We start from the raw sequence: 22,822 nt of genomic DNA, 5'->3' as shown, positions 1-22,822 counted from the left end.
TGTCCGAGAATTCCACTTCCGGGGCGTGGAATTTGCTTTTCTCGGGTTCCACTAACAACTTGGCGTCTTGTAGTGTTTGCGGTACCTTGTGGACGTGTTCCGTGTGTTCTTCCTCCGTTTTGGAGAAGATGAGGATGTCATCCAGGTAACATACAACGAATATGTCCAGATGTTCTCGTAGCACGTTGTTGATCATTCGTTGGAATGCAGCAGGTGCATTGGTGAGTCCAAAGGGCATAACGGGGTACTCGAATAGTCCGTACTTAGTACGAAAGCGGTTTTCCATTCGTGTCCTTCTTTGATCCGAATAAGGTTGTAGGCTCCTTTGAGGTCGAGTGCTGTGAAATACTTCATGCCAAAAAGCCGATCCTTCAATTCGCTGATGAGAGGTAGCGGTGTGCGATCCTTGACCGTAATGGCGTTGAGCATCCTGAAGTCGACACAAAGCCGGAGCTTTCCGTTTTTCTTCGGAACGAACATGACGGGGTATCCGACAGATGACTTGCTTTCCCTGATATATCCTTTCCGTATCATGTCTTCGATGTATTCCTTCAACACTGGTAGTTGTGCTTCGTTGAGTGGGTAGAGTTTGCTGAAGCCGGGTTGCTTCCCATCGATGAACTCAATTTCTAGGTCGTAGTGTGTATGCTCAGGTAGGCCTGTTTCGAGTTCTTCCGCGAAGAGTTTCTTGTAGATGCGATACTGCCATGGAATGTTCTTGAGTCGCTCTTCTTCTTCCGGGTTATCCTGTGGTTTCTTTTGTGGAGCTAGGTCCTTTTCGAGTTCATGAAACTGTTGCATGACTCGTGCGATCATCCTTTGTCGCTGTCGTTTTCGTCCTTTTTGATGTTTGTGTCTTGTCCTGTGGGTGGAGAGGTGTCTCGTGTTGGCCTCTGCCTGGCTTCTCCAGTTCCTTCGGTAGAAGTTTGAGATCTCGTGTCGTATTCTGAGTCGTCATTTGCTGTGGAAGGTGTCTCATCGTTGAAAGAGAGCACTTGGCCAGTCTTCCAGTCGAAATGTGGGTTGAATCGTTGTAACCATGGGTACCCGAGTACAAGATCATGTTGCTTGTTCGGTACAACGTCGAATGAAATGCCCTGGTTCTTTCCTTCAACGAAAACTTTGAGGTGATCAATCTCGCTGTCGATGATACCGTTGTTGTAGTCGAAAGGGTTCCTTCTAGGTTGACAACCGAGTAAGGCGTCTGTTTGTACCTCCATGGTAGCCTGAGCCTATTCGCCGTTGTCGGGTCGAAGTAGTTCTGCTCAGCTCCGCTGTCCACTAAAGCGTTCAACCATTCTCCTCTGACTCGTACTTTCAGTTCTAGGCATCGTCGCCTGTGTACTCCGGTGGTGGAGTAGAGGGCCTTCTGGGGTAATGTATTCCCTTGTTCATCCACCCGTCGCCCTGTGTCGGATGGGGTGTCTAGTTTTTGACATTGCCAGAGCGTAGTTTGTGTGATCAAATTCACACTCGCTGTTTGCGCAGGCGTCGTAGTCGTGCGTGTCGTCCTTTTTGTGCAGCCAGTCCTGGTACTGCCGTTCTTGTTCGGCTCCGGGGTCTTCTTCGTTTTCCTGGCTGATCGTCTTTTGCCAGTCCTCGATCTTGTGAGTGATCCGTTTCTTCTCCTGAGTGGCGTGGTAGAGTTTTGAAGAATATCGCGCGTTCGCGACGCCGATGGATTCATACCAGTGTACCACTTTGTACCCTTCCGTTTCGTACCATAGGTAGGGTTTATGGTTTGGTTGATGTGGTAGTGGGACGGGGAAGCAATCTTGCTCTTGCTTCTCCTCTCGGTGGGTTTCGCACCAATGGTGTTGGCACGACATCCAAGAGATGCTAGCATGCTCCTGGTGTGTCGGGTATGTCCTTACGTCGTCTCGTGGATTGAAAGGTGCTTCCGGATGTCGAGGTTTTCGGCCAATTCCCGATGGTAGGCTCGAATGCAAATTTCTTGCTCATCTGACGTTTCCACATGTTCTCGTGCGGTCTGGATGTACCTTTCCCTTAGGCTGTTCCAGTACCTGTTATTGTTTTCGTCGTACAGTTGGGGGTAGTCTTCCTCCTCCCATAGTTCTTTGTCGCTTTTCCGGGGCTTCCTAGAGCGCTCCTGGCGTAGTTCTCTCTGTAGTTGTCGAGCCTTGTGCTCGAGCTTAGTTCGATTGATGTTGCTACTGCTTGTCTTGGCAATCCAATCATTGCGTGGCAGTCTGCTGTGTTGGTCTGTTTTTGTCGTTCGCAGATTTCATCGTATTCCCGTGATGCCTCAATCTGGTGTCGAGGGCATAGGGTATGGTTGCACCGTGTGGGGTCATCTTGTCGGCAGTCCCTTCGGTGGACTGTGGCGGGCACCAAAGTTGTTCCTTCTCTTCGTATCCCACAATCCATTTCTTGTGGTCAAATCCTTCTGCGGCGGCTTCTTGGAAGTCGGCTTGTTCGTTCGATGGTTGTTGTGCTGAAGGGGGTGTCGTGGGTTCTTCGATTTTGGGTTCGGCGCGTCTGGTCACGGCGATGGTACGTTGTGACATCAAGTTGCCTGGTTGCTGTCTTCCCTTGTTGGGCTCTGGGAGTGGTTTCCATCCCACGTGTTCTGTAATGTGCGAGCGGTTGTTCTTTTGAGGTTTGACTGGTTCGTGGAGTCGTTCCTTCGTAATGTTGTTGATCATATAGTTGCCTTCCGCCTGTTTTTCTGAGAGGTATACTTGGCTGTGTGGCATGTCCAGCTCATCTGGTTGGATGCCGGTTTTGTCGTATCCTTGTCGAGCCATTCCGAGTGTTCTAACGGTGCGGATGGCCGTCTGGGGTTCGGTATCTGCCCAGGTGGATCTTACCTGTTTCTTACCTTCTGGGAGGGGTTGTCGTGGCCTTGGTTGATAGCGTCCCTCCTCCGTATCCCGCTGCTTCTTTCGGCATTCATTTGCCTTGTGTCCCTTCTTGTGGCAGTAGTAACATTCAATGTCCTTGCTGTCCTTCTGGGCTGCTCCAAGTTCCATAGGTCCTGCGTGGGTCCCGTAGGAGGTGTTGCCCCTGGTCTGTTCTCGCCTTCGAGATTGGTTGGCGTTGTTCTTATTGCCCCAAATTCGTCCTTTGTTGGATTTTTCCATGCGTCGTTCAAACTGTCGGTTGTCGATCTTGATAGTCATGTCGATGTAGTCCTGGAGATTGTCGGGTTTTTCCGTTTTGCAGAGTTCGTCCTTCACCTCATCCTTGAGTCCTTCGTAGAAAGCAATCTGAAGGGCACTTGTTCCCCAATTGAGAAATGAGGTGATTTGTGTGAACTCGGCTGCGTAGGTCGAGGCGGCCTTTGTCTGTCGCAGGTTCTTGAGTTTCTGCGTGGCCTGTTGTTCTTCATCGATGGTTCCGAAGTTGCGTCTGATCGCTTCTTCAAAGTTTTCGTATTCGGCGAAAAGGAGTTGTGTTTCCTCGGTGGGTTCATTCCCGAGAAAGTCGCGCAGCTTGGGTTCAAACCAAGTGAGTGCGTTACCCGTGAGGCATCTGCTGGCGTGTAGGACCTTGCTTTCGGCACTGGCCATCCTGGTGGGAAAGTACCGTTGGTATGCTCTGAGGGACGTAAGAAACGTCCTGACGTGGGTGGCCTGTCCGTTGAATGGTTCTGGGTCCTTGGGTTTGATGATCTCGCCGATGTCTTTGTGGGTAGTACCAGCGGCGGTGTGCTCGAACGTCAGGTTGCCGAGATCGTGAACCTGCTGTTGTGCCAGGTCATTTTGCTGGGCTTGGAGCGTGGTGAGTCGGTCGATCCGGTTCTGTTGTTCGTTGATTGTTTGCTGGTATTGCTGCTGTTGCTGTTCCATGGCTTGGCGGAAGCGTTCCTGCATGTCGTTCATGGATGCCTCCATGCTGGCCAATCGTTCCTGAGTGATCCTGGCGTTGTTGCGTGCGCCGTCCAGGAGGTTGTTATGCTGGATGCTCAGGTGGTTGTACTTATTTCTGAGTTTGCGGACTTCATCTTCGTGTGAGGCCGGGACGATGTGTTCTTCGCCATCGTCATCAGTGTCCATCGGGATGTTAGGTTCCTCTGGTTTGGTCGCGGGCTGTCCCTGTTGGGGGGTGACAGGCAGCTTGCTGCGAGGGGTAGAAGGAGATCCAGTGTTGGGTGCCATGGTAACAGTATTGCTCAGAGTATGCAGTACACTACTGAACAAGAGCTATCAACGTGTGACGATCGTGTGTTTCCCAAGGGATAAACCGGTCGTGCAGGGTTTATGTTGGCAGAGAGTGCTGGGCGTAGTCTGAGCAATAGGTTGTAAGTCACGTCTGGTAATATGCTCAATGGTATTGAGTGTAACCAAGTTGTATTGATAGCTGAGGTAGCTAGTACATAAGAAAGTACAATGAGCGTGTTCTATATACTTGGGATCAATCCTTGGACCGACGTTCTCTGGGTTCGGTCCATTGGTAGGGCCGACGTTTTCAACGTTCGGTCCTGGGACCCATGGGAGCGACGTTCGGTTTCCTCGGTCCTGCTTAGTCAGAGTGTTTTCTGCCATGCTTCCCCGCCTGGCCCATGTCATGGCCGTGACAAAATAGCTAAGAGCTTAAAAAGAGTATTTTCTTAAATCTAATAAAAAGAGCTATAAGTTTATAGTTTTTTTATATTTTTAAAAAATTTCTTTAATTTTAAAAAAATAAAAAACTAATAAAAATAATATAAATAAAAAATTCCTAAATAACTTATTTATTAATTTTTTTAAAAATCTAAAAAAAAATTAATTATAAGTTTTAGGTTTTTCTTTTAATTTTATTTAAGCCTTTTAGATTATAAAGCCTAAAATGGGATTTTTAAGCATTTTTTTAAGGATTTTTATAATTAAGTGAGATTTATACTATAGAGTAAAAGTGTCCGGTTCGCTTGCTGTCTGGCTCGCTATATATGTACGTTAACCTTTTTTTAAGCTTTATATTAATTTTTTTTATTATTATTTTAAGGCTAAGACTAACTTATAATAACCGATAAAACCGTCTTTAGTGACCATGCTGTTGTTGAAGAGGAGTATGAAACAGATGAACATGGCAACTTCCGTTACAACCCACGCACTGGTGAGACGGACGACGAGGAAGAAGAGGAGGGAGAAAGAGGGAGCGCGGTAAGGAGCACGTACCGCTTTCGCGATTGGAGACAGAGGCGGAGGTTTTATGATGGAGACACTGAAAAGTCGGCGGCAGAGTCGGAAGAGGAGGAGGAGGAGATGAGAGTGGATGATGGGTTTGACATCTACGGGGACGATACCCCCAGGAGATCACCACCTCACCACACTCGAAAGCGCACAACCCCTCAGATGCGCTCGTCACCAAACACGACCAACATGCCAGTGTATGATGAAGAAGACGACATATACGAGGATGACACCCTCAGGCGACCGTCGACTGATCGTTCTGGAGGCACATCCAACACACAAGCGGCCTCTGCAAACAATGTGCCTAACCCCCAATTCCCCAGATTCAACGAGTTTTGGCGGCGGCACAGTCGAGAGAGGACAACCGAGTCGGACCAGCAAAGTTCGTACAGTGAGCTGCTTCATGTAGGTTTGCAGATGAGCTAGACGGGCGCTTCTGGTTAGGTGTGGGGGCGGGTTGGTCAACGAGCGAGGATTGGGCGACGGTTTGAGCAACAGGCGAAGAGTGGTTTCGCTCGTTGCTCAGCATTTTATGCAGAGTTTGGCTGGTATAGTTATGCGGATCAATTCAGAACACGTGAAGTTATGCACATCATTCATTAGTGAAGTACCGATCTCTCTAACAGCCACTCCAGCCCTTGACCACCGTCGCTCAACCAGGGGGCGGCTTGGCGCACTAACAGTCTGGGTACTACGGTATTTTTATGTCTCTGCATAATTCCTCGAATTTATGCAACCACCTTGAGCATGCTTGTCAACGTCCATAGAGTCCAGGCTCAGGCTATTCCTGAACCTTCTGGTCAGAATCCCGATTCAATACTTATGGTGAGGCTTAGGATGATTATTATGGTTAGTTCTACTAACATTAACACATATTTCTACCGTATGTTTCTTACCCAACCAACCCTGGGGCGATGCTTCTGCGCGGCTGCTTATACTTGATGCTCTTCTTCACATCAAAGATCATTTCAGATCATTTAAAGTTCGTCAAAATACCTTGCTAGGTGCACCGCCATCTGGGTGAGAATCAAAACCAAGGATAATTCCACTGGAAAAGCTTCAACTGCGTATTATCCGGTTGGCGTAGGGTATACAGTTGCAGCCCCATGACAAGATTGCTCTAGCGCATTGTCAAATAGGCTCCCGTTGACGTGTGGGCCGTCTCCACTTGTCTGTAATATCCGGTTGGTCAGTTCGTACGGTAGTTGGTCGATGAGACTTACAGGGCTCATCTGACCCCCAGTCGATCGTGCGTTCTGACAAGAGAATACCGTCTTGAGATTCACGTCTTTAATTGAGTCATTCGGTAAGTAAATCCCGGATTAAATCCTTTGGAAGTAGCCTTATCTCCGTATGCAAAAGCAGGGGTAGATTTCTAAGCATCATAGGTTTTCTGACGCAGACGTTGTCGAACCCACAAGGCTGCTGTCCATACGAGGCCCACCTGGCCATGGATGGGCATGATTAGCAAGCAGTAAGCCAACTACTGACCATTTTATTTGAATCCTTCCATTATACCACCAAGAAGCGGGAAGACCTTTCCTCCGACGAGGCATCTATCATGCGATACCGAAGCAAGGGGGCTCCTGACTGATGGGACATCAACCATGAGATCGAGTAGGGTTGAGTTTCTATAAAGACTGATGGATCTCTCCCGGAAGTGTAATGGTTCCCCTCTTCAATATCAAACAAACAATCCATTGCCTTGCAACACCAGTTCCTCTTTAACAACAACTCTTGCACATACACCACTCATCATGTCTGCTCCTCAGTCAAACCTCTGGAAGCCCCTCAAGCTGGGAAATGCCACCCTCTCTCATCGAATTGCTCTGGCCCCTCTCACACGTCTTCGCAACGATGAAGAGCACCTCACCATGGACATCATGACCCAGTATTACACAGACCGAGCTTCAACACCCGGTACCCTTCTTGTCAGTGAAGCCACCGGCATCTCTAAGACCGCAGAGGCAGCTCCCCACACTCCTGGAATCTCTTCGCCTGAGCAAGTGGCAGCCTGGGGTCGCATCTATGATGCTATCCATGCCAAGGGATGCTTCATCTTTCAGCAGCTCTGGGATATGGGCCGTGCGGGGTACCCCGAGTACGTCCAGAGTCGTGGGCTGAAGTACTCGTCCAGCACCAACAAACAGTTGGAGGGTCGCTCGATTCCCCCTACTCCCTTGACAGAGGAAGAAATCTGGGAAAAGGTTCAAGACTTTCGATCTGCTGCCCGCAAGGTTATTGATGCAGGTGGCGATGGCGTTGAGATCCACGGTGCTCACGGGTATCTCATTGACCAGTTCCTGTCCAGCAGCATCAATGATCGAACCGATAAATGGGGTGGCTCCACCGAGAACCGAGCTCGATTCCTTCTTGAGATTGTCAAGGCCGTTGTTGAGGAGATTGGCGCCGAACGAACTGCCCTTCGCCTCAGTCCTTTTGCAAGCTTCCAGGGTGCCTACACGACTGACACCTGGGAGCAAACAAGCTACATCATCGGGGAGCTCAAGCGAGCCGGGTACAAGCTTGCGTACCTGTCTTTTGTCGAGCCACGGGGCAATCCTACTCTTACCGACGCCATTGTTCGTCTAGCCTCAGATATCGAGAACCCTTTTGGAGAGAAGAAGCAGAGCCTCGACTTTATTCTCGAGGCGTGGGACAACCAATCTCCTGTCATGGTCGCTGGCGGTTATCTGCCTCATAATATATACCAAGCGGTAGACGAGCAGTATAAGAAGTGGGACGTTGTGGTTGCCTTTGGTCGATGGTTTGTTTCGAACCCGGACTTGGTGTTTCGGGTCAAGAATGGAGTGCCGTTCACGCCTTACAAGAGGGAGTTGTTTTATGCTTTCAAGAGTAACGAGGGATACAATGACTACGCCTTTAGCGACGAGTTCATTTACTGGTCCAAGGTCGAGGCTGTGAAGGCGTAGTGTGGGTTGGATCAAGGAGAGCTCAGAATATCCCAGTCAGCCATATATCATCGCATAACAAAGTAGTAGATTTATACAATTGCCTCGTCATGCAATTTTTTGCCAACTCCATCTATTTTTTAACCTTTCAGACTGTCTTAATCCTGCGCAACTGAACCAGACGGATGATGCTTAATCTCAATGGTGAAGCTAGGGTCGTTTGCGAAAGCACCAATAATGAAAAGATGGAGTTTTAGCAGACACGATGATTATTCGCCATGAACGTTAATTAATGTGACCAATATAGCCCAATACGTAATGTGAATATCGACTTCTGGTCTTTCCTTTCTCGCCCACTATCCTCAGTAGTCGCTGCTTTAACCTGAGCCTTCCCTGAGTCTGCCCTGAGCCTTGACTGAGTCGATGTCCTCGTGTCGCTTTTCGGCCCCTAGTAATTGATAAAGTTAGAATAGCCCTACCCATATTAAAATACTTATTTCAACTATATCTGGATAGCGGCGTCAAAATACTACTAACGACATAATCTCCCTACCTTTCAATCCTCGGCCTCGATTGGAAGATGACAAGTTTTTCCACACCTCAAGCTTCCCTATCAGTTGATATACTTGCGCAGCCTTTACTCTCAATCTGCGGTTTAATGGTATGCAGCAACCTTTCTAGCACTTATCGCCGAGAAGTCTGCCTTACTGTCATGGCACAGCACCTGACGATTTCAAAACTCAGGCCAAGAGCGACCACCTGTTCAGGCGTAGCTGGATTCATGTGGCTCGACAATTGTGCTATTGGAAGAAATGAAAGCAGAGGTATCTAATGTATGTGTCAATCCAAGGTTCCGAACCCTATATTTAAAATGTGGTAGTTTGGTACAGAGAGTAGGCATGTTCCTAAGGTCGTCAATCATTAGAGAAAAAGGTTATGGCCACAACAAGATATATTTCGATACATGAGTCATGCAAACAGGATAAATATAGGCACTTATTTCTAATTATGCTACGGTTACTATCCTAGGCTGACCGAGTGAGTATCGAGGCCTTGACTTGCGTGTAGGATCGAATAAAAAGAATAGCGGCCTGCCTTATTAAACATTTTTGCTATGTGCTAATGAATAAAGGCGGACCTCAGTCCGTCCTTGCCAAAGAAATTCAAAGGCCCGGTCCCAGCTATAGATTTCTTATTGCCGGTGAAGGAGAACATTGGCAGCGGCACAGGAATGGGGACGTTGATGCCCAACTGCCCGGCCTGGAGCTCTTTCTGGAACTTTGCAGCTGCCGCCCCGGACCTTGTGAACACGGCGGCTCCATTGCCATACGGGTTGTTGTTGATGAGCTTGATGGCTTCATCGAGGCTGTCGACGCTTAAGCATACAAGTACGGGGCCGAAGACTTCCCCGGTATAGCACTTCATGTGCGGCTTAACGTTCGTGATGATTGTTGGACCAACCTGGATAAGTTAGCTTATCTAATAATCGAGAGTAAGAAAAACCTGACAAAGTTTCCATTGGGGTATTTCGCAGGCTTCTGGCCTCTTCCGTCGAGGAGAATTGTAGCACCTTCTGCCTGGGCACTAGCGATGAGATCCTCTACCCTCTTCTGGCTCTCTGGCGTAATCAAAGGTCCGAGGTCAGCACCTGGCTCGAACCCACCGTTGACCTGAAGGCTTTTGGCGCGGTCAACTAGACCATTCATCCAATCCTTTGTCTCACCAAGTGTTACCAGCGCACTCAACGCCATGCATCGCTGGCCAGCAGCACCGAAAGCTGCACTAGCAATACTATTCAATGTCAGGTTCTTATTCGCGTCAGGCATAATTAGTGCGTGGTTCTTTGCGCCAAGGTTGGCCTGAACCCTTTTGCCGAGGGCTGAGCCTTGCTTATAGATATATTCCCCAGCCTGATTCGAGCCGACGAAGGAGATAGCCTTGATGATAGGGTTATCAATGATGAAGTTGACTGCTCGCTTGCCACCATGGATAATATTAATTACCCCGTTAGGAAAGCCTGCCTTTCTACAAAGCTCAGCGATAATCATAGAAGCACCAGGTGTCTTCTCTGACGGCTCAAGAATAATTGTATTGCCGGTAATAGTTGCAATAGGGATAGACCAGAGTGGGATCATCGCCGGAAAGTTCAAGGAGCAAATCGAGGCGGTTACACCTAGAGGCTCTCGGTAGGAGCGAGTTTCCATATCTTTTGCGGCCTCTAGAACCTCTCCTGGGATCTGCGTAGTAATACCACAGGCAGTCTCTACTACCTGAAGACCACGGAGAACATCGCCCTTAGCATCGGCCAGAGTCTTTCCTTGTCCGAGTGTGATTGAGGCCGCTAAACGGTCCATGTTGTCCCTTACCAAGCCGGCAAGTCTAAACAGGATTTGCTGTTTCTGGAGAAGGCTAGTTGCCTTCCATGCAGGAAAAGCACGCTCGGCCGAATCAACGGCCTGCTGAGGCTCCTCATCGGTGCTCTCTGGGACTCGTGTCATCGGGTGGCTCGTTGCAGGGTCCTTTAGGCTGATCCAGTCAGACGCGGCAGAAGGAACAAAGGCATTGTCCAAGAAGTTCGGGGTGTCTGGCGGGTTTGAGATCAGCTCGTGGCTCGTGCAGTATCCAGCGTTGGAGTCGACGACGGGCGACTTGACTCCGAGCTGAGATGCAACGGAGTAGAGTCTGCTGGTAGCTTGGTGTGACATTCTTGATGATCGGGGCAGTGTTTGCAGCGTAGGTTGAAAGACAAGTTGGATGGGCCGCAGTCGCAATCGTCTTAAAGGTGCAACCATGATTGATCTTTAAGATAGAAATGCAAAAACACGTCTCGATGTCAAAAATAACTCTAAATAGTCGGCCTGCATAAAGGGAAAACAATTAAAGCAGAAGGGTGATCCGATGTTGATAGCCGAGACTTGATGCAAGGACCAACGGATGTAGAATATCCTTGATCTTTTGGAATCCTCGGCCGGCTACTCGCGCCTACCGGCTGTTTTGAAGCCATCGAAAGCTGACCCATGGGTGCATGTGGTCCATATTCTTGTCGCATATGATCCCCGGACAGCCACCATATCCGGAGGCCGGACCGGCTCCACTCATACGGGCCGGCAATTGTGTGGCACCAATGCCCAAGTCAGTTTGAGGCTGGTGACCTTGCGCCCATTCAAAAGCCACCTTGAACTCGTCCTTTATTCTTAGAGATCTCTCCTGGAGTATCTGCGAAACCTTCATCTACTCTACTCCCGGTCGCCGTTCTTGCGTGCCAGCTTTTACTATTAATCATGTGCGCCCATAACATTCTCCGACAGACCAGCTTCATCACAAAACCTTTCTCGTGCTCAGCAAGGGCGTCTAAGTGCTCAGGACTTAGTCCAGTATCGTTTCCGATTAGGGACCCAGAACTCTTTTGCAACATCCGCCATGGCTTTCTCAACTGAAAGGTCTAATACAATCGGCTTCATCGGCCTTGGCGCCATGGGCAATCATATGGTCAGCTGCTGCAGATCTGACTCTACGAAACGCGATCTAACTTGACTAGTTCAATAACCTTGTGTCGAGATACAGGAACCCAGAGAGTGGAAATGAGGTCGGGTTTGCATTGTATGATGTGAACCAGGCCGCAGTAGACAATATCATTAAATACCACGACTCTGAGCACCCCAATGTGCCTCTCACTAGTTGCTCATGTAAGTATGCACCATGAGATGAGACTTTTAAGGTATGTTAGTGGCACCGCTAACGCCTTACAGCACCTTACGATGTAGCACAGAAAGCTTCTACTATTATCAGCATGGTTCTTACTGGAAAGCACGTCCAGGAGGTCTATGTTGGCGAAGGGAAGAGTGTCCTGAGCGCTCTCAAGGGTATAAGTCAAGATCAGCGCGCAGAAACTCTTTGCATTGATCAGTCTACCATTGAGCAAAGTGTCAGCAAGGCAGTCGCCTTGCAGCTGCGACAAATCGGGGCAGATCTGGTGGACGCCCCAGTCTCAGGAGGTAAGCCGAATGACCCAGTTCTGTCATCACCACTAATCCACGATGACACAGGTGTCATTGGTGCAGAGAAAGGCACATTGGCAATCATGGTTGGCGGATCCAAGACCTCCTACGATCGCTCTGTCCCCGTCCTGCAATCCATGGCTCGCAAGGTCACATATTGTGGTGACCTCGGTGCTGGACTTGCCGCGAGGATCTCGAATAGGTACATCGCCCCACCACCGGCCGATTTCGACACAATTACTGACCTCGGGCACTCGCCATGATATACAGCCTTCTACTTGGCATCACCATGCTTGGCTTGAGGTGAGTTAGGAAACAGACGGAACCCCCGGATACTCGAAAGCAGAGGCTAATGAAACCAAGTGAAGCGATGCTACTGGGCAAAAGGCTCGGAGTTGATCCGCAAGTACTTGCCGACATCATTAACAGCTCCACGGGGCGTTGCTGGTCCAGTGAAGTAGGTTTTCAAACGGTCTCGCTTCTAGCGGATCAGGGCCTTCTAGTAGGAGCATGCGCTAATGCTCTTGTGCAGATCAATCACCCGGTCCCTGAGGTCAAAGCCGGAGACTCTAGCCCTCCAGCCCACCGGAATTACGAGGGCGGCTTCGTTACTAAGCTGGCTCACAAGGACCTTGCTCTCGCTATTTCGGCTGCCGAAGAGGCCAATGTCCCTCTCGCGGTGGGACGGCGCGTTGAGGAGACGTATAGACCACTGGCCAGGTCCAAGAAGTTTGGAGACCGAGACTTTAGTGTGGTCTACGAGGCTCTTGATTCTCTGGGCTCCGCTGCGCGGAACTCCAAGCTGTAGCCTATTTACCATATCATTCCTATTAGACGTACATAAGTTCATCATTAGCGAAGCTGGAAGACAGTAACCATGTATCTCGTTTCAAGTGGAAATCTGGCATGGCAAAGCCCTAATAGCTTCAATGCATATGTAAGAGAGTCAATTATGAAACTTTGAAATAGCATGCTACCTCTAAAGCACGGCCCTTAGTTCCCGTTGACAATTACTCTTGAGTTGGGGCGTTTAAACTAGATAGCAAAGCATAGTCAATGGGGCCAAACAAATCAATCCACGAATTTGGCATTGGGCCATCTGATTCCTGCCAACTCATTATCGCATCTTCGCCGAGTTGGTTTGACATTGTATTATAGTCGACCACCGCCCATAGAGCTTCTTCCTCGGCAGGCGTGAAGGTCAAAGCTTGCGCGAGGCTGTTCAGGTGACGTCCTAAAACCCCATCGTAGACTATTCGGCGAAGTGTCGAAGCCTATTGAGAATCATCAGTGTACAAAGAACGCAAAAGCTGAAATCAAGCACATTACCATTGTTCTAACATTACTCCAGTGCTGGCCAATGATGTCCAGATAGAGAAAGGCCTCTTCAAGCAGTATTTGAGCCTGTTCACAAGCTAAAGATTCCTCGTCATAGGTCCGTAACGCGATAATGGAGCCCGCCACCGCCACCGCATAGCCGCTGGATGAAGAGTGAAATGAGCACCCTAACTTGCGCGCCTCACGGATAAGAGCCATCATCTGCTGTGCATGAATCCAGGCTAGGTCAGATGATCGTTTAATGAAACTGATGGGCGCAAGGTTGCGGCATGTGTTGATGCGGCGCCGTAATAAGAATGGATGGCTGAGTAGACAATAGCAGAGATGGAACAGTGCTCGAGAGAAGATGATCGGCCCTGAAGACTGGCTGTCCACTACTCCTTCAGCCGAGATATGAGGTGCGAGCATCTCATTGACTGGTCTCTGTATCTCCAAATACGCTTCAAAATGTAGAAGATCAGATTCGATGCCGGCGAAGTCCGAGCCAGGATCCCAGGGTGGATATGGGCCTCTGATGTTGAAGTCTTGAAGCACATATTGCGCACATCGGCCGAGGATCTGCGCAATAGCAATGACCTGAGCCAAAGGGCATTGCCGTTGAGATACTGAAAGCGTTCGGTTTGTCATCTCGTCCAACGATTGTGTTTTGGCCCATAGGCCCTCTCTCCATATTGACTCGTCACACGGCAGCTGCACGTGGCACGACGCGTCAACGATGGCCGGTGGTCGACCACGGCCGCAGGAGACCAAGCGATCCAACAGATAGACTGACCAAAACACCCGTCGTCGCTCTTCTTGTTCCGCATACGAGAGATGCGCTGCGTTCTCTAGCATGAGTCCGCAATCCTGTGCGATCCTGACGGCTAGGCCGACTTTGACCCACGCTGAGCTATGGCGTAATCGACCAGCTATACGCATAGTAAAGTGTGAGACACACTAGTCATCATGCTTGGATCTCGGATGTTAGAAGATGGAGAAACGTACCAGTGAAGTCGAACAAGCCTAGCAAGGCGACCGTCTGGACAGTCGATACCTCTGCCACCTTGCCGACGGTAAAACAGTCCGACACAATGAGCTTCCAAGATCTGTTCGCATATTCGACAGACATCTCCAATGCACGCCCCGAAAAGTACGGATGCGAACAGAATCGAACTGCAGTCGCCATGACGGCTAGGACTAGATGTTTAGGGATAGCTTGTTCGGACAAACGTTGTCGGAAGGTCTCCTCATGAAAGAACGAGTACGGCTGATTCTGGCAGTAAGTAAAGTATGAATCAATGACTGCCATGAACACATCCTCCGGAGTTCCAAAGCCCTCGAGCGTAGGATCATTTTGCGGCGAACGTTGGAACCTGCTGGTGCCTTGCCCTGCAGTCCCAAACCCTGTCCTCGGGCTGCTCTCAGGGTGCCCGGAAGATGTTGTCAACCCCATACCACCCAGGTTACTGCTGTCTAATAGCAAATTGAGGCATCTTTCAATCCTAGCATGTCGTTCAGTATCATGGCTGACTCCCTGATAGGGATATTTAACCTCACCGTTGTAGGCTCGATCCCATTGTCTCGATCTTTGCTTCAAGTTTTGCAATCTTACTTACGAATTCTGAGGTCTGACAGCCAGGTTTTAATGCATTGTTCAGTGATGAAGATGGAGTCAATACATACCTGTGTGTCGCTTGACTCGGGGGTTCCTCGTAAAAGGTCGGGGTTGTCGCTACTCGCTGGACGAGGCCCTTGTTGCCCGGGAGCCTGCTGCCGAGAAACTTCGACGGGATATGCGCAGTCTTCTACCGTTACACCCAAGTCGGGCAAGGTTGACATTTCGAGCATCACTTACCAATGTTGACTCGTTGGCATTGTCCACAGACAGGTCGATCGCCAGTGCACCGGCATTTCTTTCGTCTTCCCGAATCAGCTCTCGCCGGCCAAAGCGCGAGCGCGCACAAAGGATTACAATTGCGTACCGGCATTGTAGGCATGCCTGGGCAATGCGCTGCACCGGGAAGTAAGCATCTGCTCTACTCGCCATTGCATAGTAGGACACGGAACGCATGTTTGCGCATGGATGGGGTCGATGAGCTGCTTCTGGACAGGTCACGGTCTGATCCGGACCGGCGGAGCTAACTAAAGAAGCTCGCATATAGATACAGGGATCATACAAAACCCCTCTACGTGCCGTAAAAAATGCCCGTTTTGGGCCTAGAGGCCAAGAGATAGACTGCATAGCCATTTGGAGATGGTCTAAAAGTTGGGGCCGGACCGGCTCCATTCCCCAGTGTTCGAGACCACGTCTAGATGCTGATCTCGAGTTTCGGTTTCGTAAGTAATTCGACCTCAGCTGCAATAGTTGCAACGATTCATCAGATATAAAAGGCAAGAATGAACGACTTCATAGACTTCGATGTTTTGAGAAACGATACATCTTTATCTTTGCCTGATGAGATACTCGGAAAACATAAGAGGATTCCGTCATTCAAACCACGAAGACTATCGACCAGCGACAGAGTACGCACGAATGAAATTACCTACGTAAGTAACTCGAGCAATAAGGGCTCCTCTTTCCGGCTTGTCATAGCTACAATGAGCTTTTACAAACATATCAGAGCTCGAAAAGTTGACGTGGCTTCTAATCTGATAGCAACGGCGCCACAATGCACGAGCTCTCACCGGTGATCCTAGACGGAGTAAAAGTCAGTCAGACGGCACTCAACTCGTTCCCCGACGCGAGCTACGGTAATGTCATTTGGCAGACACTGGTCTCCAAGCCGAGTACCTGCTCAGACTCGATGTGTGCGGGGATCGCGACTTGTCCATCTAACGGGACACTCGCTCTCCACCAGCACACTCAGGCAGAGATCTACTACGTGCTTGCGGGGTCTGGGGAAGTGGAGATCGACGGGGTTAGGCACCATGTTACCGAGGGTAGCATGCTTTGGATCCCCGGTGATGCGATGCACGGTGTCTTCTGTGGGCCCAATGAGACGCTCAAATGGCTGTATGTCTTTCCTGAAGGGTGTTTCGATGATATCATCTACCGGTTCAAATCCGCATAAGATGCTTCGAAAACCGGTGTCTCATCGAGGCATGAAGGGTTATGATTAGGGCTAGTAACTTAGGGCTAGCCAGCGGTCACATAATAACTACTGCAACCTTCTGCAATAATCTCGCGCCATGCTAAGATGCCGAAGTGATGAGTATAGAGAAGTCTTGTTGCAATGTAGGCTGATCCTTCAACCTGTGTAAACTGCTTATCTTGTTGTTCTTGAGAGAATCCCCTCTTTCCTCTTTGGGTCACGACGTGGCCATCTTAATTAGGCCTAGTCCGCCGACTATCCGGAGATCAGCCGTCCGGCCATTAAAGGCATGTGACTACCCTTAGAGCTATTATAAGGCCTAATCTAATAATAATACTCTGCATTCTTCATCGTCATTATGCTAAGGTTACTAGCCATCCGGCGTTAATGCAAAGGGTGCGTTTTCGATGCCTAATTCGTTTAGCTGCAGGTGGTCAGTTATAAGCCCACACTGGGAGTATGCATTTTGCGATACCCGAATTAATTACGGACCGTGCCCACTCTCCCCACATGGCGATAAACCCTTGAGCCGAACAGCTCAAGGCGGATAGTAGCTTTATGAAGGAATTGCCGTATGTACTTTCTGGTTCCGTCAAGAGGTTAGGCATAATGTTTATAAGACAGGCTTACTGAAGTCGCTCATCTAAACCTGGTCACTCGATAAAGTGAAGCCAGAGAGTCAACATTCTTAACTGTTTGACATAATCTGTTCCCATTATATTCCTCCATTAATTATTTCTGAATTATTCGTCAAACACCGACAATGGCGCGCATAGTTTCAGGTACTGATATCTACGGACTGGGGTCCTGGATCGACTCTGAGGCACTGCCAGTGCCTGATGATGCACGTCGACTTCTCAAGGTGCTGGCGGAAGCGACGCCGCGATTCACCAAAGATCCCGCGATTCTGAACGCCGTGTCTTTCACGGGTTCCCCTCAGACAATTGTACCCGGTCCATTCAAATCGGCCGTGATCGCTGGCGCCTTGCATGCTATAAGCGGCATAGTTGCTAACGAGCTGCTGGAGCTTAGAGACGGACAAAATTCCAACCGGACCGTGTCTGTCGATACCGATCATGCTGCATTTTGGCTCGGAAGCGTGGGTATGAGTAAGCGAAACGGCCAAACCGTCCGGGAGATTGCCAGGGATGGAAAGCTAGCCGCCATCTTCCCTAAAGATCTCGAAGGAGACATCTTCGCAACGCCACTCAAATTGCGTGCTACCGCAAACTACGAGAGCAAGGACGAAGGCGTTTGGTTTCAATTGCATGGGTCTCTAGGCGCAGATCCGGTACTTCAGACCATTGGCATCGATCCATCACAAAACTGCAGCAGTAATGACGAGGCCTATCATTTCATCGCCAAGCATGTACGCACCGCTCATGCCTTGGTATATCATTGGCTCGCCACGTATAGAACCAGTTCACTTCTTTATATAAGTACACGGTTCCGTGATCTTTGCCTCGCTTTAAAAGAGCTATATGCTTAAGGCGCACCGCTTCTCCAAATCCCAGAGCAATATTTTTACTTTCCATTGTACAAGAGCCCTATTCGGACACTTCTTGGACTTCCTTTTCAGCTCAATGGCTGTCAGCTCCGGGAAAAACTTGTACGAGCACGCCGGAAGCGCCATGATCAAAGATGTCGAGGCTGAACACCGCGAACAGGCCATCGAATCCACCTCGATTAATACAAATGGCCTCCGTCGCCGCCTGAACAATCGCCATATTCAGCTTATCGCTATTGGAGGAACGATAGGCACGGGCCTCTTCATCAGCATTGGCAGAGGCCTAGCTAAAGGCGGGCCAGGGAGTCTCCTCCTCTGCTACTGTCTCTACTGCTGTCTTGTATCTCTTATCAATAACTCAGCTGCTGAGATGGTAACGCATATGCCCATCGCCGGGGGTTTTATCCACCTCGCTGGTGTTTGGGTCGACGAGGCTCTCGGCTTTATGATTGGATGGAACTTCTTCTACGAGGCTCTCTTGATCCCGTTCGAGATCGTGGCGCTGAACGTCATAGTCTCGTTCTGGGCACCAAATGTCGTTGAACCTGGTCCAACTGCTGGGTTCTGCTTGGGTGTTATCATCTCGTATGGGTAAGTTATTAAACTCGAATGCCCTTACAAGCGCCCAAGAAGAAGTTCAAATGTTAATATTTCGTCAATACTTAGTCTGCTCAACGCAGTGGCCGTGGGCATCTTCGGGGAGGCTGAGTTTTGGCTCTCAGGTGGCAAGGTCATCCTGATGTTCATGCTGTTTTCTTTCACCTTCATCACAATGGTCGGAGGCAACCCCCAGGGCGACGCATACGGCTTCCGTTACTGGAGTGACCCTGGAGCTTTTGCGAGTTTCAGTTCCACCGGAGCGCCGGGACGGTTTGAGGGCTTCTTGCAGGCCCTCGTTACTGCGGTCTTCATCATCGTGGGGCCCGACTATATCTCTATGATTGCAGCAGAGGCCAAACACCCCAGCATCTACCTCAAGACCGCCTTCAAGACTGTTTACCTTCGATTTGGTATCTTCTTCATCGGCAGCGCCGTTGCTGTAGGAATTGTCCTCCCTTACGATGATCCAGAGTTGCGACGCATCTATATCGCCGGCGAAGGTTCTTCCACGGCCGCGGCCTCGCCATACGTCATCGCTATGACCAACATGGGCATCGGAGTTTTGCCTCATGTTGTGAATGCTTTACTCTTTACCAGCATCTTCTCTGCGGGCAATACTTATACGTACTGCGCGATACGGTGCCTTTACAGCCTTGCTGTGCAAGGGCAGGCGCCTAACTTTCTCAAGAAATGCACGAACAAGGGCATTCCTATATATTGCTTTATAATCACCATGCTATTTCCTTTCCTGTCATTTCTTTCTATCAGCAGCGGCTCTGCTCAGGCTTTAGACATTCTTCTCTCGCTCATCGCTGGCGGTGCTATCATGAACTATATCGTGATATCTATCACTTTCATTCGTTACCATCGCGCCTGTAAGGTACAAGGGCTTGATCGAAAGACTCTGCCCTATTATGGGTACTTTCAGCCGTACGGAGCCTGGATTTCATTATTTTTAATCATCCCGGTGGGCTATAGCTACGGCTATAGAACCTTTTCCCCATGGAATACTAAGAGCTTCTTCGCAAATTACACTATGCAGATCACGGCCCCGGTCCTTTATGTTTTCTGGAAGGTTCTAAAGAGGACCAAAGTAAAGAAAGCATCGGAAATTGACCTCGTCTGGGAGAGACCTTTGATAAATATCTACGAGGCTCAAGCTCTGATTGATGACCCTCCGAGCACTTTCTGGAAGGAGATGAGTCAAATTACGGGCCTGGGCTATGTCGCTGGATGCATCAGGAGGATAGTATTAAGAGTTAAATCCTAGTTGACATTGCCTCTCAAATATATTGAGTTAATCCATTGCGCAAAATGGTTGCGTTATATTTAGGTGAATAGATTGTGACGATCGTGTATTTCCCAAGGGATAAACCGGCCGTATCGGTTTATGTTAGTAGAGGATTAGGTTGCGTACTTCTGAGGCAGTAGGTGTAAGTCACGTCTGGTAATGTGCTCAAGGTATTGAGTGTAACCAAGTTGTATTGATAGCTGAGGCAGCTGGTACATGAGAAAGTGCAAGTGAATGTGTTCTATATACGTGATGATGCTTGTTTGGACCGACTGTGAGTTGGGACCGACGTCGTTCCCACCCTCGTCGGTCCTTCTGCTGATGGGCTCATGGGTCCTCCGAACGAAGGAGACCACGTGACGTAACCGCGAGGGTCGTAACATAGACACTGCGGCTCTAAATCAAAATTCATACTTCATACTAGGCCTAGCGAAATGCTTTATACTTTAGTTTTAAAAACTTCTACTTTAGTATTCTAGTTAGTAATAGGGCTTATTATACCATCCATGAAGGAAGAGAGTTTATAAATTAGTTCAAGAAGGTTTATTCACTTCATCGTACTTATCCCATCTGAAGCTCGACCATTCCGTCACGTCTAAACCACCAAGGAGAGTGATTCTAGACAAGGACGATTGTATGCTGCCCTGCTGCATCGCGATGGACTGAGGGTATGTCCACGCCATCTCTCCGCCAGCAGTTCAGGCACCAAGTGACATTCTCACCTTGTTCAGCGTCTTCCGTTCTGCGTGCCGGGAGTCCGTTGCCCTCGGAACCCTGTAACTCGTCTGTTGCAAAGTCGTTTTCTTCAAAAAGCCTCGACGGTGGAGCCTCGACCTCGGCTGGCAGTGCTACCTCTGGTAACAAAGTGGGAGGAGAATCGATGCCGTAGTTTGACAGGTGTCCCATGCCCACTCTTCGGTAGACACCCCGTGAAGGTGTCACCGGGGTCAGAACTAGGCAGTGAATCTCAAACTTGTTCGACAGTCTGTCCACCCGAGATCTTAGGATGAAGGCGTAAAACGGAAAGGTCACTTCATACCCATCGACATCCCAGTAACAGTACAACGGCTGCCGAGTTGGGGGATTAAGAAAGATCAGGGCCTTGCGCGAGTTGTTTGCTCGCGCGTCCTCTTCCCTCACTACAAGCATGGTTCCTCTCAGGCCAAGCCTGCCGTCGGCGAGCTGCGCAAACTTGTCCCCTTTTAATGGAGTAGTATACGCCTCGAGAATCTCAAATGACCAACTGAAACTTGATGTGCCGCGATAGTCAATTTCCACTTCACCGTCAACAGAGGCCCAAGACCAAGTAGGTGCACGATATCCAACCACGCGATTGTTCGCTGTCGGTGGCCCCCGAGAACGTTTGGTGTGAGCCCTCGCCCAACAAATCTCGGATCGCAGATTGGCAGACCATAGACCAGCATAGTATGGTGTCTGAAGCCGAGAATGAAACCTCCGCGCAAGGCCGGACATGGCAGCGAGTTTGTCGTTTGCATCGGAAAGGGCCAATGGACTATACATCTGGACCATTTTGTGCCAGACATCGAGACATTGCGCCTTTGTCAATTGATCGAGACGATTGATGGAGAATAATTCGGGATCTTGTTGGGCATCGGAGTCCTGGAAAATTGAAAGAGGGAGATATCTTAGAGGGTAGTCGAAGGTATTGTTGAGAGAAGGGTTGGAAATGTCGGTGGCTTCACAACTGAGCTCTTCGGAGCACTCGAAGAAGAGTTGGGACCGGGTAAAACTGACGTTTCGTGTCGCTAAGCATCGCTCTTGAAATACCCAACCTCGATTGTATAGAAGTTGCTCGTCGAGATGTGTAAAGACGCGCGCGTCGCCCTCAAACCACCAGAACTTGGGCGCTGTGTTGGTGGGTGTACCTGTAGGCGAGGGTGCCTTGTGAGACAAGAACGACAAGGGACTCTGGTCGGGAAATAAAGGGTGCGAGCTGTCTGAGGCAAATGTGGCAGCGACGTTGGCGTATGCATTGTGGTACACCTTATCCATCACTGCAAGTTCTTGGGCGAGGTCATCTTCGGAGTCTTGTATGATGCACTGCCATCGCTGTCAACGCTTTGCACCGTGCCGCGTCTAAGGGACTCACCAGGGAATCGATCCATAGGTAGGGAACATTGAGTTGATGAGCTACTTGAGCAGTCTCGGAAAACAGTCTCGGGAGTCTCTCTGCAGGAATACCCTCCGAGAACGTGACCAGTGTGTCGCTCGTAAGTGTGAGCTGCTCCGAGTCCCCCCATCGGTGGCTCAGAGTGATGTACTCGATTCCCGAAGGGACATCCTCACGACTAACAACCTTGACGCTGATGATACTGTTGAGTTTCTGTACATGTAGCGCTCTCGTCGGAAACCATTGGCTCTCCTTGTGACACTTTGCATGATTCCGCTTGCAGTTATTGACGCGGTCGGCGAGGTAGGACAAGGCGCGTTGGGAGGCTGCAAATGCGGTCTCGTCGGAAAAGCTGCGACACGGAGGGTTTTCGCTCAAGATGGCTTTTGTCTCCAAGCGCGAGATCTTGTTATCAGGGAGCCATACTCTCAACCATAGGCCCTCGTAGTTGAGCGCCGCTGCTGTCTTGACCTTGGGACAGAGGATGGGAAAGTCTTGAACAGCGGCAGCCTCAGCATCGAGCGCGGATGTGATCAAGTGAAAAATCCTAGTACACCACCAACAGCCGGCCTGAACACCAGCCACAAGCTCCGAGGGCTGGCGGTGGATTGTGACCTCTCGGTGTCCGCGCAGCAAATTGCTGAGGCTCAGGAATGAGGAGAGCGCGCGATGGGCGGGCTCATTCACGACGCGGCTACAGCGGGAGCATTCTGAGTCAGGAACGAGAGTTGGCCGAGACAGAGGCATCGGCAGGAGGAGGATTGATTGAGACCGTCAAACCATGGGCAAAGGAGATTGTTCGGCTGCGTCTTGCTTTGTGCTGGTGCTTATGCACGTAA

At 49.7% G+C, this 22,822-nt stretch overlaps 6 protein-coding genes across 6 annotated transcripts; 3 read left to right on the top strand and 3 right to left on the bottom strand.

The window, feature by feature from the left end:
* Positions 1-2,195: 2,195 nt before the first annotated feature.
* Positions 2,196-4,121, bottom strand: LRP88_11512 (uncharacterized protein; the record flags this gene model as incomplete). The annotated part of the gene is made up of 1 exon (XM_083247938.1): positions 2,196-4,121. The coding sequence occupies one exon, from the start codon at positions 4,119-4,121 to the stop codon at positions 2,196-2,198; it is 1,926 nt and encodes a 641-aa protein (XP_083096445.1).
* Positions 4,122-6,892: 2,771 nt separating this feature from the next.
* LRP88_11511 (alkene reductase) lies at positions 6,893-8,068 on the top strand (the record flags this gene model as incomplete). Its single annotated transcript, XM_083247937.1, has 1 exon — positions 6,893-8,068. One exon carries the CDS (start codon positions 6,893-6,895, stop codon positions 8,066-8,068), a length of 1,176 nt encoding a protein of 391 aa, XP_083096444.1.
* Positions 8,069-9,522: 1,454 nt separating this feature from the next.
* On the bottom strand, positions 9,523-10,752 carry LRP88_11510 (uncharacterized protein; the record flags this gene model as incomplete). The annotated part of the gene is made up of 1 exon (XM_083247936.1): positions 9,523-10,752. One exon carries the CDS (start codon positions 10,750-10,752, stop codon positions 9,523-9,525), a length of 1,230 nt encoding a protein of 409 aa, XP_083096443.1.
* Positions 10,753-11,467: 715 nt separating this feature from the next.
* On the top strand, positions 11,468-12,853 carry LRP88_11509 (NAD(P)-dependent oxidoreductase; the record flags this gene model as incomplete). Its single annotated transcript, XM_083247935.1, has 7 exons — positions 11,468-11,536; positions 11,586-11,733; positions 11,797-12,042; positions 12,094-12,247; positions 12,316-12,348; positions 12,409-12,502; positions 12,578-12,853. The coding sequence occupies 7 exons, from the start codon at positions 11,468-11,470 to the stop codon at positions 12,851-12,853; spliced, it is 1,020 nt and encodes a 339-aa protein (XP_083096442.1).
* A 4,364-nt stretch (positions 12,854-17,217) lies between these two features.
* On the top strand, positions 17,218-19,239 carry LRP88_11508 (uncharacterized protein; the record flags this gene model as incomplete). Its single annotated transcript, XM_083247934.1, has 4 exons — positions 17,218-17,823; positions 18,122-18,552; positions 18,628-19,135; positions 19,213-19,239. The coding sequence occupies 4 exons, from the start codon at positions 17,218-17,220 to the stop codon at positions 19,237-19,239; spliced, it is 1,572 nt and encodes a 523-aa protein (XP_083096441.1).
* Positions 19,240-20,470: 1,231 nt separating this feature from the next.
* Positions 20,471-22,730, bottom strand: LRP88_11507 (HET domain-containing protein; the record flags this gene model as incomplete). The annotated part of the gene is made up of 2 exons (XM_083247933.1): positions 20,471-21,913; positions 21,963-22,730. The coding sequence occupies 2 exons, from the start codon at positions 22,728-22,730 to the stop codon at positions 20,471-20,473; spliced, it is 2,211 nt and encodes a 736-aa protein (XP_083096440.1).
* Positions 22,731-22,822: the final 92 nt, after the last annotated feature.

Source organism: Fusarium phalaenopsidis, assembly GCF_050370095.1.
Source record: "Fusarium phalaenopsidis strain FUZ10S chromosome Unknown contig_32308, whole genome shotgun sequence".
Lineage (NCBI taxonomy): Eukaryota > Fungi > Ascomycota > Sordariomycetes > Hypocreales > Nectriaceae > Fusarium > Fusarium phalaenopsidis.
Note: the sequence above shows the minus strand (reverse complement) of the source record. Positions and strands in the feature narration are given on the sequence as shown.